The sequence below is a fragment of the Scomber japonicus genome, chromosome 3 (genome assembly GCF_027409825.1).
Source record: "Scomber japonicus isolate fScoJap1 chromosome 3, fScoJap1.pri, whole genome shotgun sequence".
In the NCBI taxonomy this organism is placed as follows: domain Eukaryota; kingdom Metazoa; phylum Chordata; class Actinopteri; order Scombriformes; family Scombridae; genus Scomber; species Scomber japonicus.
This window is the reverse complement of record NC_070580.1, coordinates 22,185,505-22,200,938: the sequence shown is the minus strand read 5'-3', so window position 1 is coordinate 22,200,938 and position 15,434 is coordinate 22,185,505. Positions and strand designations below refer to the sequence as shown.

The window sequence follows — 15,434 nt, the reverse complement described above, 5'->3', positions numbered from 1 at the left end:
CAAGCATAGTTTAGCCCAATTTCCATTCTTTGTATTTTTAAACGATATGGCTGGTGAGCTTCTATATTTTTCTCATTGTCAGCAAATCTCATGTGCAGAGCAATACCAACTGTTAGAAAGCCCACATTGTTTTGAGTGTTTTGATATTTACCTGTTTTTAGTGTGTTTGCATTGTAGGTTTCATTTGTCCTACGAATGTAAAAGGGTGAGTTTGATTATATTTGTGGTGTATGAGTATTTGTGTTTATGTTTGTTCAGGCAATACTAAGCTAACGCACATTCACCATACCTTGTCACTCTACAAGTGTTCGCTACTAATAAGACTAATAAGACTTAAAACAACAATCATGATTTCAGTCTCATGAGAATAGCTCTGTGTAAGGCAGATGCCACTGTGCATGTGTGTGAATGTGGTTCTCTTAACAGAGCTTCACTAGCTTGTTGTGTCTTCAGTTTTACTTCTACTTCAGTAGAACTCAAGACTTCATTACAAAGGAATACGATATTTCAGCCTTTGGATACACACACAATACTTGAAAATAGCACTTGAGATTTGTTGACATAAAGAAAAATATGAAATTGACAGCCATATCCTTTAAGCTAAGTTAATCGATTGCTGACTGTAGGCTTGCATTTAACAAAAATATATAAAAATGTTATCAGTCCTCTCATCTAACTCTCCACGAGATAGCAAATGCAGGTGAGCATACTTCCCAAAATGTCAAACTATTACTTTCAATGAGTTTCCTTTATTTTATTAACGTGAGATCAAGTCTGTGGCTTTAACAATATTCACAGTAAAAGCCGGGTAGCAGCACTGCCCCTTCATCTCTCTATCCCAGGCTGGCCCTCAGGAGGTGTACTCTGACGTGCTCTCCGCAGCCTGCCATGATTAGCAATAAATAACTAACCGTATGTCATAAATCAACAGGGAGAACTTTGTCAGGGTGATTTCCACTGCAGTTGCTGTCTGAAAATCACTTTGCTGCTGAGGAAAGAAAAGAAAGAGAGATGGATGTAGGAAAGGATGCATTGAATGAGGTTGTCTGCGTGTTGTAGAAAATGTTTTATGTTGAGAGATATCCTCTCATAGCATTACCCAGAGACAGCTCCTTTATACAATTGAACAGCTGGTCAATTGTTATAACCTGTGTTTTTTTTTCTTGGATTAAGACTGTGATAAAGCTGCCTCTAGCTACTCCCAATGATTCCATCTCACTTGGATTCATTTAAATGACACTTTAATTATGTTGATGATTATAACACTGTCAGCTATCTTTCCCATCTCCCCCGTGAGCTAAAGGCTCATTTCTTGGTCTCTCAACATCACTGTGTAATTGAACCTCCTGCAGAAGAGAGAGGAGAACAATGACAGGGGTGAGGAGCGCAATTAGACAGCAGCATAGTAGCTAAGTCTGTAACACTACATGCAGAACATGCACCTTTTGTACTAACGCTGTGAGCTTGTCATGATCTGCATGTCATTAGAGACAACTGCGATGTTCCTCTCTGCACGTCTACGTGTTTCAGTCGGAGGGCAAAAATATGGTGGGTGGGGATGTGCAGACATAATGGACTGAGGCCTAGCAGTGGATTCTGGCGACCACTGGGAGAGGAAGCGATGACAAGAAGCAGCCAACAAGGGCAGAAGTGAGAACGAGGGGAAATGAGGCAAGAAGTGAAATGGGTCTCAGTGGAGGGGAGGAATGTAATTTTTTTTTTGCACTTTGATTCTACATCAACAGACATCTATTTCACATCCTGTAGGCCTTAAAAGGTAATAGCACACCCCCTCCTTCATCCCTGCACCCTCTATCCTTTCAAATGCTCCAGACAGACCTTTATCTTGATACTCATCAAGGCCTCTGGCACTGCATTTCATCTGCAACTCTGTCAACTGTTATATCCAAGTGGAGAGGCTGTCGAACTGTTTTTTATAACCAGACTATCAGAGATGATAGAAGGACATGGCTGCAAGGCGTTGGAGTGGAACTTGGTGAGGACTTTGGGTGACAGATGTGCTGAAATTGACATCGGATAATAGGTGCTTCTCTCCAGGTCTGATCATAGCCTCCAAATGCCAGCATCCGGGATCCAAGTTTTTTTTCTCTGCCAAAGTTTAAGTCACAGATGAGGATTATTCAGCAACCTGTTGATAGTAAACTGCTGAAAGTCTGAATGAGCATTTGATGATAAAAGCTCACAGTGTCATGATGACATCAGAAGCTGACTGGATATTAGACAAATAGCTTGGTTTAAAGGGCTGGTATGGTGGGAAACAAGAAAAATGAGCTTTGGGATGGATCTGGGTGATGGTGGGGGCCATCCTGTGCTGTAAAATTACTCAATTCTATCCCCTCTCTCTTTCTAAGTTGGGGTGGTTTTGAGGCGGAACCCACACCAGAAAGTCAAATCAAATATACTATGAAGCTTTAGCATGAGCCCACCCCTGACATAACTTCTGTAGTCTGGGTTTGCATTTCAGCTGGATGATGAGCAAACCAGGACAAAGTGAGCTGCTGCTTGTTGTTTAGCAGCAAGAAGTCTTCACAGCCTTTCAGAGGATTGATATTTACATCAGGAATGGCTGAAATTCATTTTGGAGACAGTCTTTCCTCTGTTATCGGCAAGTGGTTGTGTGTGTGTTCAACAAAGACTCAGTATGCTGCAGAATTTGCAACTTTTTCAATCTTTTGATGGCTAAAGGAAGATAATGTAGTAATATAATGTATTTGGCATCCTTGACTGCAGCAAGAATGAATATAATACAAAGAACAAAGTTTTTATAAGTAACAAGCACTACACTATAAAGACAAAACTTACAAATATTTAGTGGCATTGTAAACTATATCATATTATTTGCTTCAACTACCTGTATTAAGTTTCTTGTGTAAAGTTGGCCTTAATAGAAAATATGTTGGCAAAACTCAAATTTGTACTTATACCAATTATAGCCCTCTCTCATTTGCCATAAAGGTTCACATGCAAAGTTGTGTATATTGATATTATAAACTCACTTGCTAATGTACAGTATAAGGTCCACCTTGATAAAACTAATGTAGTTCAACAGCTCCACAAATTACAGCCTCCACAATGACCTCAAAATAAGTCAACACCTCTCTCAAACGGATTTGATAATAACTGAACATTTTAATCCTCGTGAAGGGAAGATTTAAAGCAGGCCAGTTGTATTATACTGTATTAGTTTTATCTAGGTTGACTTGATGAATTGACAAGTGAGTGTATATGCACAGCCTGAATACTCTTTATGGCGGTTGTGGCTCAAGTGGTAAAGCGGTTGTTCAACAATCAGAAGATTGGAGGTTTGATTCCCAGCTCCTAAAGTTCGCATTTTGATGTGTCTTTGGGCAAAATACTTAACCCCAAATTGCTCCTGATGGCTGGGCCAATGGTAAATTAGCTTTAGTTGGATTTAAAAATTCAAATGTTTAATACAGTCAGTTGTCCTGAAATGTTGAGTTTTTGTAAACTTTTTTTTTACAGTGTAGAGACTCATGAAACTGTCCAAGTAGTTGATCCAGTAAAATTTAATTAGAATACTCAATGCATAGCTTCCTTTGCCTCTTTTATCAACTACATTTTGCACAAAGCCCCATGCATCTGTGTCTTTTAATGTCATGTTTTTTGTTGGGGTTTGCTTTTTATGCCTGTCCTTAATTGTCTTTTGTGTTGTATTTTATACCATGTGGTCAAACCAAAGATGATTTCCACATCGTCAGATTTTTAACATCGTGGCCAAGTTCCCAGCTAACTAGAAAGTCAGTGAAGGGAGATCATTAGGAAGGGACAGAGAGGGAGGAGGAGAGAGAGAGTTGAGTTTCCGCTCCCTGCCGTTCACTGTTTACTCCATCAATGCCCCTCTGTCCCTGTGTGTCACCACTTGGGGCAAAGGCCTTGTCTCAGACTGTCACAGACATAAATATCCATTTTGTCCTCCTCCAACTATGACATTTGCATTTGTGAAATCTGTATTCTGTGTGTGCAAAACCAAAGCTGTATCGAGCAGAAACTCAGAGTTCCTATCTCTCTTTCTTTCTTCTTTTCACTGTTCAGTAATGCATGCTTATAATGATGGTTTGATGATCAGATTCAAAATTAACTCACTTTACACCATGCACAAGTGGTATTTAGCTACACCTATTCGTTCCTTGCAAGAGTCAACCACCTGGTTAGCACATGTGAGAATGTATCAATGCTACCTTTCTGCACTGGAAAACTGGTGTTAAATTTGCAAATGTTGTCTCAAGTGTCTTGTTCGTCACAAGTGGGGAAAAAACAAAGCAAAAGCTAGCCGTGCAGAAAAGACTTGTTTGAATTTGTAACTTTGACAAGGACACTCACTCAGACTCTCCCTCATTATCCTTTTCATGCAACACTTTTCTGTTTCTCTTTGATTTTGCTTCACACAAACACATACTAAACTGACAATGAATGGGCGAAAGTTAAATCCAAATGTCAATTAACCTGCCTCAAAAGTAAAGAATCAGAACTTGTGCACTCTTTGATGTTTGTAGACAGTGTACTCTGCAAAGAAACATCCTTTATTTCCTGAAATAAAATATCATGAAACCTGCTGTTTTCTTTCTGTTTACAGCATACTGAACACAGAAATTCAGAAATTCATAGCTGCTGTCTGTGAAGGTTTAGACTGGAATATACTATATAAACAACCTTAATGTTTGCAGCGTGCTGTACAAAGAGTCTCGTTTGTTGAAGGGGCCTCATTCCTGGAGGAGAAATGTTTGTCATTCGCTGTGCAAATTAAGGAAAGAGGCCTATAATTACTCGACCATGGAATAAACCTCAAATATTTCAATTTCAGATCTGCTCTAATCATAAATAATGATGTTTAACATTAATCAATTAAAGTATTTACTTTACATGAGAAAATACCATTTAATTTTGTGTTTAATTGTATCTATTTAATCAACTCTGATACAGTATACTACATACAAAATCTTCTATCATAGTTTTACATTGTGCTTTTGAAAAATGTGATATAGTACATTGTTTTAAAAGTCAAAACAAGAGGACAGTGTCTGTTGTGGCTAATTCTGTAAATATAAAAATATTAATTTAATGGTGCCATAGTGCAATCCTGCCCACATATTTGCAACATTGTTAGCAATGACCTAATGCAAAAAGAGATATTTAAAGTTGCCATAATCCATATTTTTATTCAAACACTTAATCAAATGATAATGTGTGTTGTAAACAAGGTCTCACACAACAGAAAATCAGTGGTGGACGAAGTACACAGACCACGTACTTGAGTAGAAGTTGAGATACCTAGTGTAAAATATTACTCCAGTAAAAGTGAAAGTGCTCCCTTTAAATGTCGACTTGAGTAAAAGTATAAAAGTACTTGGCTTCAAATGTACTTAAGTATCAAAAGTAAAAGTAATTTGGTGTAATGTAGTTCCAATGTCTTGGTATGTCCTTTATACACTCAATCAAGTCATTTAAGGTTAAAAAGCCCACTAACACCACCCTGAAAACAAAATGTTTTCCATTTGTGATATCTGGTATTGATATATTTTGAAATTATCATAAGCACATCATACTAAATGGAAATCACCTGATTAGGAATTAATAGGGAGGGGGAAAACCACACTAGACACATATTTCTTTAACTTCCATGTGTTGGCAGGGCAGGCTACTGGACAGCGAAACTTTGTCAAATGAATGCTAATAGAGATATGGATGGAGGAGAAGGCAAGTTGGGACAAGTAGCCAGGTAGGGGGCCGGGCCAAAACTGCTCGACACACGATGTGTTCTGATTGGTACACTTGCGGTGCACGTTCATTTGGACCTGTCACAGCAGCTGGTCATGCATGCATGTTGTGGAAAGGAACATTGAAAGGAACGACAGGTTTTTGGAAAGTAGTTGAGTAAAAAGTAAGATTTTCCTCTTCCAAATGTAGTTGAGTCAAAGTATAAAGTCTCACAAAACAATGATACTCAAGTAAAGTACAGATCCGCTAAAAAGTTACTTAAGTACAGTAACGAATTACTTGTACTTCGTTACTGTCCACCACTGCAGAAAATGAGCACTTGACTCTGCCGTGCTCTTCAGTTTTACTTTTTAGTGACTTTCAACTTGAAGTTTTGGTTTTCCAACCTACAACTTTATTGTTTTACTTTTGTGTCATTTTCAGCCATAGAAGGCCGTTGTTTTCAAAACAGAACGACAAGAATATTAAATATGTAGCACATATTAGATGTACATTTATCTGTAGGGGCACAGCTCAAAATGAATGTCTCCTGTTATCTTGTATTATACTACATCACTGGACATTAAATGAGAAAAATGAAGCTGTAGAATCAGTATGACAGCTTTAGTCCTAAGAGACAGCCTTGAGGTGAGATCTTCCTGCAGACCCCATGTGCACACTTGGTTGCACCACGTCTTGGATTTTACTGTAAAACCAGTCTACTCTCTTCTTGAAATGCAAAGAATCTCCTCTCACCGCTTTGTGCCACGAAGCAGCTATGTGGGAAGAGTCCTTGACCGACACATTTCTGAGGTCTCAGAGTCAAGTGTCTCCTCACACCCTGATGGATTTTCCTGTTCACACATCATCACCCAGTTGGAAATGACTCTATGAAACATGGTTGCTGATCTCTTATCGGCTCAGTGGTGCATACAACCCAGAATAGTAAACATGTCATTTGGGTGACATAACACACCTTTTGAAAAACATATACCTTCTAATCTTCAATTTTACACCTCACACACCCTGACAGGCATTAAATTTTCCTTTTTCTCATGGTATATGATGGGCATTAGTAAGTCTGGTAGAGTTGAGGAGAGTGGATATTTTCCCGAGGCCCCTGATAAGACCTGTATAAATAGTCAAGCAGGGTGTTATATCACTTTGCTATTGGGGAAAAAATGGAAAACATTCCAGTGTGGAGAATTAGTCGATATTCAATTAACCCAGGCAGACAGTCATGGTGACTGTTTATCAATACTTGTTTTTAACTGCACAACCTTGGCACACTTAATTAAACTTCCCATTAATAACATCAAACAAGTAAGCAAACTAACAACACAAACACTCTGCCAAGTTTAAAAAGTGAGCTACAAAAGCAGTGGTGGGTGAACTGGTTACTCAAGAGAGCTCAAAAGAGTTAACCAAGTCCCTACGCTGGTCTATGGTCTCTGTCATGGCCATACATGCTTTCATTCCAATTTTAGAGACAATTATGCATCCTCAAACTATTTGTGTGGTTATTGATGTGTATCTGGGACACGTCCTGACCCTTGACCCTAAAATCATTGATTTCCTTGCATTCCACAGTTAAGCATATGAATGCGCTGCCTCATAAAGTTCAAAGCAGACTGCAGTTGTTGTCTATGAAGGAAGCCGTATCTGTCATGCTGAAGAAAACCAGTTCCTTTGAAATAATAGGATTCTTCTGTGCAAAACAAGAACTGGAGACAACCTTTTTTCCTCTGTTGTGTGGTACAGGCGATGCTACATTTGTCTTTGCTAATCATATACAACTCAGGGCCAGTGCACTAATCGGGGACAGTGATGTGACTGTCTAGACAGTGATAATGATCTGCTAACATGTGATGTGATCAAACATGTTAGTGGTGGTGTATGTCTTCTCTAGCAACTGTAATAATTGTCCTGTTTGTACAGTATGTCATTGGTAGCAGCAGAAACAGGAGGAGCAGGAGAAACTAACAGTGGTATGCAACAAGAGAAGCACTGTTATGGTGAAAATATGTATTAGAAGCACGCAATATGGAGCTGCAAGTGTTGATTTTTTATTATTTCTTTATGATTGACCATTAATCATTTTATTTGTAAGTGTCACCAAATTTTACTGAAAGTGTCCATCATAATTTCTCGAAGCACAAGGAAATGTCCTCTGATTGCTTGTTTTGCCCAACCAACAGTCAAATACCCAAAAATATTAAATATATAGTAATATAAAATGGAGAAAAGCAGCAGATAATCACATTTAAGAAGTTTGAGCCAGAACATTTTTGGCTTTTTTTTTGACATAAATGAATAAATTGATTATCAAAATTGTTCTATATTTATATCTGTCCACCAAATAACTGATTAACTAATTATATGACCACAGCTACTACCACAGTATGTGTAATTTTATGAAAAACAATGGAGAAAGTGCCATGTGGATCCATTAGGCATAAAAACAGAAAGCAAAAGCCCCAGAATATTTAAGGCTCGCTGAATAACCCATGTTTTATTACTATTATCTTTGACAGTGTTTATTAGCAGTGAATGATAACAATTATATTAGTGTTCACTTTTATGTGTGTAATTGTATGACCCGTATGACCCTTAGGTAGACTAGTGTGCCATTGATATCAATTGGTCTTGTTTTTTATGATATAGCACATATCCCAGAACATGTCATTGAGAAGTCATTTATAGATACTGTCACATTGCCATAAAGTAGTACGACTCAATGACCTGCAACATTGTCTGTAATGGCCTAATTCAACCAGTGATTCTAAAGGGACAAATCTCTACCAGTAAAAAAATGTCTTTAGTCTCACAGTGTATGTCAGGGCTAGTCAGAGGTCCACGTTGTAAATGTCTGCCTCATGGAAGGTCCAGTAAGGATGCATTTATATTTCAGGACAAAAACCTGGATCATGGACAGCATTTTTGTCTTAATGGGAGACAAAACACCTTTTATTTTGAAACCAAGTCACTAAATTTTAAAAGATGTAATGGCCAGGCAGAGACATGTGTGTAAGTGTCCATTAGTGAGTTGGAAATGTTTGGTTTTCCAGTTATTCTTCTGGAGTCTTGATATCACAACTTCAACTGCTTCAGTAATGTGGCTTTTACCTCTATGTTTTTGAGATGATTTGTTCAAAACAGGTATGTTAGGTGTTGACGGGACATTTTGTGTTCATTATGGCTGCTGTCCTGGTTGCGGTTACAATTTTGTTCCTGGTTATTCCCTTGGTGTTAGAATCACATGTTCATGTTTTTCTGTCCATATCTGAACCAGATTGCCTATTAAGTTTGTATGGTGTATGTGGTCATGTCAGCGAGCCTCGACTTTAGAGGGTACATAAGAAGGTCAGTTGTAATACTCTTCTCGGGGCCACACCAATGGGCTCCTGTTTACTGTTTCATCATAAAACAAGGTGAACAAACCACTAGTCTAACTGACAAGTCCTGCATCTCATAAGGTTGTCAGACTCACTCATTTGCAGTCCCATTTTCGTTTGTCTCCCTCTGCCATTGTGTGAATACCAATGAGCATTGAGCCGTTATCACCCGAGCTTCGGATGACAGCGTCTAAGTGATGTATCACTCATCTGCCTCAGTTTCTTTCTCAGAGTCAGGATGTGTTTTCTTACTTGGGAAATGAAATGTCAAATGCAGATTGAAAGTTGTGATGGCTCAGCAATGTCTGAGTTTGTTTTTAGCAAAGATGAACAGTCTAACCCGATTTTGTGTGTGTGATAGAATTTTACAGCTGTACAGATAAGAATTGATGGTGGTGTTTGTTTTGTCAAGCCCACGGATAAGCTGAAATATAATCCTTCTAACTGTTTTTGATCAAAGAAATAAAGCTCCACTGTGTTCGTGGTACAGCTCGATTGTAATTCTGCAGGCCTCTCCTCTTTGTGTTTAGCCCATTAAAGGGCTATGCCTCTGTCCTCTGCTAAGTTTGCTCTCAGAGTTGAAATGTTTTCCCCTTGGGTGCCTTGAGCCAGCCCCCTTCCCCTTCAACCGATGTGGGGGTGAGCTTTCCCAGGACAAAGAGATGAATATATAATGGAATGAAAACAGAGGGGGTGGGAGAGACAAAAAGACAGCGGGTGTTTGAGTGAGAGGGAGGAAGGGAGAGTGGGAGCTAGAGTGAAAAGATATAGAGGGCTTGACAAGTGCTTGTCAAAGGGTGCAATACTGCTACCAAGTTCTGAGTGTAGAGAAACGGAGAGAGAAAGAAGTAGAGAGAAACAATCTGTACTTTTCCCCTATTACAGACCCGATTGCTAACTCATTACAGACTCCGTAGAGAGTGGGACACACAACACACTCTCGTTAAAGACTTTCTGGAGAGCAGTTCAGTCCAACTGCATCCCCCCTCTCTCCCCTGGTCCTCCAGCACATGGTACAGTCCATTTAAAAGGCTGCATGTCATCTCAGTGTGTGCTGGGTCCTCTCTGAGAGCAGCTGCTCACAGCACATTCTCCTCGGTGGGAGCACTCACTTTCCCCTCTGCCTGCTGGGCTGCATCTCTTTTTCTCCTCTTCTCTTTTTTCACTCTCTGCTCTCTTAACGTTCTCTCTTCCTCTGTTTCTCCCGCGCTCACTCTCTCTTTCTCCTTTGCCCCCCACCTCCCACCCCCCTTACCACTTGCTCTCTCTGACTGTGTAGTGCTTGGCCACACGGACGCTATTCTTTATGCAGTAACAGGTAGAAATCATCTCTGTGCTGCTCAGCGGAGAGGAAAAGAGGGACCGGCATTTTTTTAATTGTTTTTTTTATGTTCAAAGTAAACTGTGACAGAAAAAGCACAGGTGGAGGAGGAGAAGAAGAAGAAGGAGAGGGGGCTAAGAGGAGGAGAGGAGGAGGAAAGGGTCTCAGCTTCACCCCTACCTCAATGCACCACTTGACACCATGCTGCTCTGTGTGGATTTGGTCCTCAGGGGAAAATCCTTAAAATGATGGAAGACAACAAACAGCTGGCACAGAGGATTGATGGGGCCATCCAGTCTGCCAGTCAGGAAGTAACCAACCTTCGCTCCGAGCTCTCTGCCACCAGCCGCAGACTGGCAGAGCTGGGCGCCAGCAGCCCCCCTGCCTTGGAGAACCACCACCAGCACAACCACCATGATGACAGCCTCCACTACCGGGGTGAGTGTCCAGCATGTGCATGTACTTGTGTGTGTGTGTGTGTGTGTGTGTGTGTGTTTGAGTGTGTGTTGGTGTGTGCCTTGCCTCTCTATATGTGAGGGTGAGAACATGAACATGTGTGACTGTTTTTCAAAAGAGCAGTGGGAAGAATCCTAGGAATGTGACTAATATCATTCCACTGACTTATTTTTCCCCAAACTCAGCACCAGAATGACAGCAGAAAAGGGAACAAGAGACAGACATGAAGTGTTGTTATTAGGAGGGAGGGGTTGGGGTTAGAGAGCGTGGGCCAGAGTTGGTCCGGTTTTTGGTTTCCCAGGCTGCAGCTGGGCTCCTTCCAGCTCTGGCTCCTTCTCTCTGCACTCTCCCCGAGTCTGGCAAGGAGTCTCAAACTACGCTTAAGGCCCAGGAAGTTTATGCCAACATGTCTGACGGGGGCTGGCGACACCATGGCACCATCATTTAACTGCGAAAGAGATTTTATGAATGAGGAATGAGCTTTAAACTAAAGTTTTCATGGGACTTCTCATTGTGGCTTCATTTGGTCAAAAATAATTAGCTTAAATCTCAAGTTCTGGCTTACTGTCATATAATGTGCTTTTTAAAACCGCTGGTGCGCTGCAAGACCATGACTTATATTTTTATTTGTTGCATGTTTATATCATATTCTGCTTGTACAAAACTATGGCCTGTATCTAATTAAACTGTATTAAAATAGATTCTGGTAAGCTACTTCTATGTTGCTTACATCTTGGATTCATTAATGATTGAATTCATTGCTGGGGGAAGTCCCTGTGATCTTGTTTGCCTGTTGCCCTGTTGTGTGAACTGAACAGTAATCAAATCAATTCATTGAGAAACTAATTAGTCATGACTAACTTCAAGCTGTCAATAGGATGACAAAACAGATTCATCTCTTCATGGCCTGTATGCTGGTTTGGTATGCTGAAATAGTGAAAAAGTTATGTTTCAGGTTTTTGGCCTCGGGGTGTTCTGCATTTGACTTGGATAGTTTAAAATCCTGGGGGTTATTGAGGTGATACCAAGCAGCTTGCTGTCAATGTCCATTAAATGGCTCCCTGTGTTGGGCATGTGGAGTTATTGCAGCAGGTGATTCCTCCTATTCTCCGATCTGTGTGAATTGTGGTATAGAGCACATACTTGTTATAAATGTTCACATATGCTGCATAAGTTCCTGTCCATGACCAGATATATATCTTATGAGAAAACAAGCCTGATGATGTCACAATGACGTCAGCAGGATTATCTCTGTTCGGGTTTAGAGACTACAGATTTGTAACAGAAAGCTTGCATTACATTGTGGGAATTTGAAGTTTGATAAATGTGTGCGTAGTTTAATGTAAAGATGCCATCAAGTTGCATCATGGGAAATTTCAATGAGATCCAATTAATTTGGACCTTAATCCATACTGTGGACTAAAACTAAGGATATCTCTGTTTCTGTTGCTTCAGTTTTGACAATAAAAAAAACATTTGCAAGTTCCTCAACTTTATAGAAGTAGAATACCAAATTGCTCGAGTTCCCCATTGAGCAGATGAATGGGAGCAGTATATCAGGACGTGAGGTGATCAGCAGCAGACACTGAGCAAGCCACAAAACAAATACGGTGGAAAGTAAAAGAAATGAATAGGGCTCAGTAATACTGGCACTTGTTTTTGGTCATGAGCTCATTGACATTATGTCCTCGAGTGCTGCCCTGTTAAGTTAAGCTCACATTGTGCAAAATGGTGATACTTTTTAACCCTCAAGGTACACACAATATGTGAACAATTCGTCTCACATCTTTTCCATGTGTATGTGCTGTTACAAGCAAGTGCAGTATATCACGTGCCTTGAAGGATATGGTGGGCAACTTTATATGTTGTTCTAATTGTTAACAAATCTCATATTCAGAGCCAAACCAACTATGAATTTACCTACTTTACGAATATTGTGCGTGTATCCAAAATCTCATATATATCGTATTCCTCTGTGTCATAGAGTTCTGTTGTTGTCCAAAATCTATTAAAAACATGGTATCGAGCCTCACCATTGCAGTGTGCCACATGTTCCTTTGGCATGAAGACTATGGGCACATTAGTCTGTTTAGAAACGTGTTACATATCAGTTGGTTAGTGTTTCTTTGTCTGTGTGACTGGTGAACTAACCCTAGTATCTGAACATTTACAGTATGTCAGATTCTTCACTCTGAGAGGGCGTTCAGAACAAAAACAGCCCTGTTTTTGAAAATGTAGTGGTTGATGGGGGCGTGATGTTTTAGGTACCTGTGAGACATGATATAATTTAGTGGTTTATAGTGTTATGAGGAGGTTATTACAATGGCAATCATGTTATCTTTTATCACAAGACTTGTGAGGTAAACAGTACAAATACGGCATTCTCTTTATAAGCAATTTACAAGGACTGTTGGTTGTATGTATTTGATTGGACTCATTTGTTTGATGGAGGTCTAAAGTCAGTCTCAGTGCAGGCTTGGTGTTTGGTTTTTGGGAAGGAAGAACTCAGCTGCAGTGAGTTATCTGTTGTATATGTCCTTCTCGCTCTCTGCCTCTTTTTCACTGCAGCAGTGTTAACAGGCATCCTGACATTCCCACATTCCTGAATGTCAGGGCAGTGATGTCATACTTCCTGTTCCCAGAGGCCAGGCCAGCAGTCAGGTGACTGAGAGGCTGATCAAACCACACAGAGCCACAGAAAGTCCTCCACCCTCCCTCATTTCCTTCAGAGCCTAAACTGACAAACTAACACAGCCAAGTCCTCGCTTCGCCTGCATAAAGAGAGATGAGTCTGTGAACCGCTTAGCTCTTTTATAAAGATTTTAAGTTCGAGATGATTCTGAGAGATCTCTCAGGTTAGACAGTTTAGTGTGTGATGAGCCAGCGTCAGCGACCAGTGGCTTAGGGAGATTAAATGTTCTTTAGGTGTGTATCCCTCTCCAGGCCAGGCTGTTTGTTAGTCCATTTGTTGGCTCTGCTATGTGCTGGATCAAAGCAGCTGCACAGACAAGGTTATTTAATATGCATGACCTGACTTCCTGTAAATATATTATTCTGTGCCAAATGTCAGAATTTTTTGCTGTGTTTCACCTCCCTGTGGAGCGTCAATAACATCTCTGACAGATGTCCAATAAGGCTATAAACACAGCACTTCAGCCTGCTGTTCGTGTTGGCCTTGGAGTGCGTCCTTACTGAACCAATCGTGAGGAACAAGAGATTAAATCACTTTCCAAAACTTAAAGTCTCTACATCCTGCATCAGGATTAACTTCAGTACTATTTTTTGTTTTTCTTTTGCATGTTATGTTTACAAGAAATGTTTTTTGTGTGAAAAAGTCTTTGGCTGATTGCTGTAAGCAACCTGCATCCTTTTATTTAAGCCACTGACAGTAATGTATTCATTGCTGGGGTGATGACACCCTTTTATAAGTGGCCCTTACTCTTAATCCATCGCATTGATGTCAAGGCCTTGTTAAACATTCCTAAATGACACTGATGCTTCGGCACCAATCGACTGCATTGCTGCCACATCTAATGTCCACCTGACTGAAAAAAATATGTTTTACTCAATTTGTCTCAGGCAATAAAAGCTGTATGAAAATACTTTGTATTTTAAAATCAATGTGAGGTAATTCCATACGATACTATATTATTTATACTGACCAGGGACCTGCAGTTGGTTGGTGAAAAAGTGCTCATCACAGACTCATGGGAATCTGCCAATACCAATCCACAAACCTCTCTAAAACATAACCATCACTCATCTGTTAGTGACTCACGAGGAGTTGGGTGACCACTGGATGCTGTTGACAGAACAATGTACTCAACATAAAGAGAGAAAGGAGTGATGTATGTATACATTTTCACTTGTCCCAGAGCACTGTTTCTTCAGGCATCACTTTCTTTATAGATGATGTTAGATCTTGCAGTTCCGAGGATTACATGGACAGAAACCTCACCCAATGGCGTCATCAAAAAAATATTAAAGATGAGAAACTGTGGTTGAAAATGTCTGGTTCACTGAAAGTTAAAGGTACCAGACATGAAACCCACTAGTTTAGTAGAGGGTAATTTTTGTGAGACATCTATTTCCAGTATAGAGCTTAAAATTCTGTTGCATGCATTGCCGACAGCAAGTTGAAGCTAAAGATTACATTTTGTTGTGAACCTGATGAAACATTCAGCAGTTTAAATCAGTTCACTTTCAGATTCAGGGTCAGTTTTGGATGAGTTCGGAGTGTATGGTTCCCTGCTTGCTACAGTTGTAATTCTTGCCTGTAAGCAGCTTCCTCTCCATAGTGACAGTGGCAGAGGATCATTGTTATCTTAGTATTTACAACCATCCACCACAGAGAAAAACATGGTTTCTGAGAAACAAGTTTAGATAATTCAAACTGATGGCCATACTCCAGTTTTGTTAAAGTGTTTCTATGGGTTTCTAAGCGTTGGTGACACCCTTGACATATGAAAGGCGTTTTATTACACTCACGACTCAAATTCACTTCATTTTTTATGTTGCGAAACATT

General features: G+C 40.0%; 1 protein-coding gene across 2 annotated transcripts in view; it reads left to right on the top strand.

Annotated features, from left to right (window-relative positions):
• kaznb (kazrin, periplakin interacting protein b) overlaps positions 1–15,434 on the top strand; it is a 90,600-nt gene that overhangs the window by 21,564 nt on the left and 53,602 nt on the right. For both annotated transcript variants that reach the window (XM_053315286.1, XM_053315287.1), the window contains exon 3: positions 10,683–10,890. In XM_053315286.1, coding sequence (XP_053171261.1) covers positions 10,683–10,890 — 208 coding nt within the window. The remainder of the gene's footprint in view (positions 1–10,682; positions 10,891–15,434) is intronic.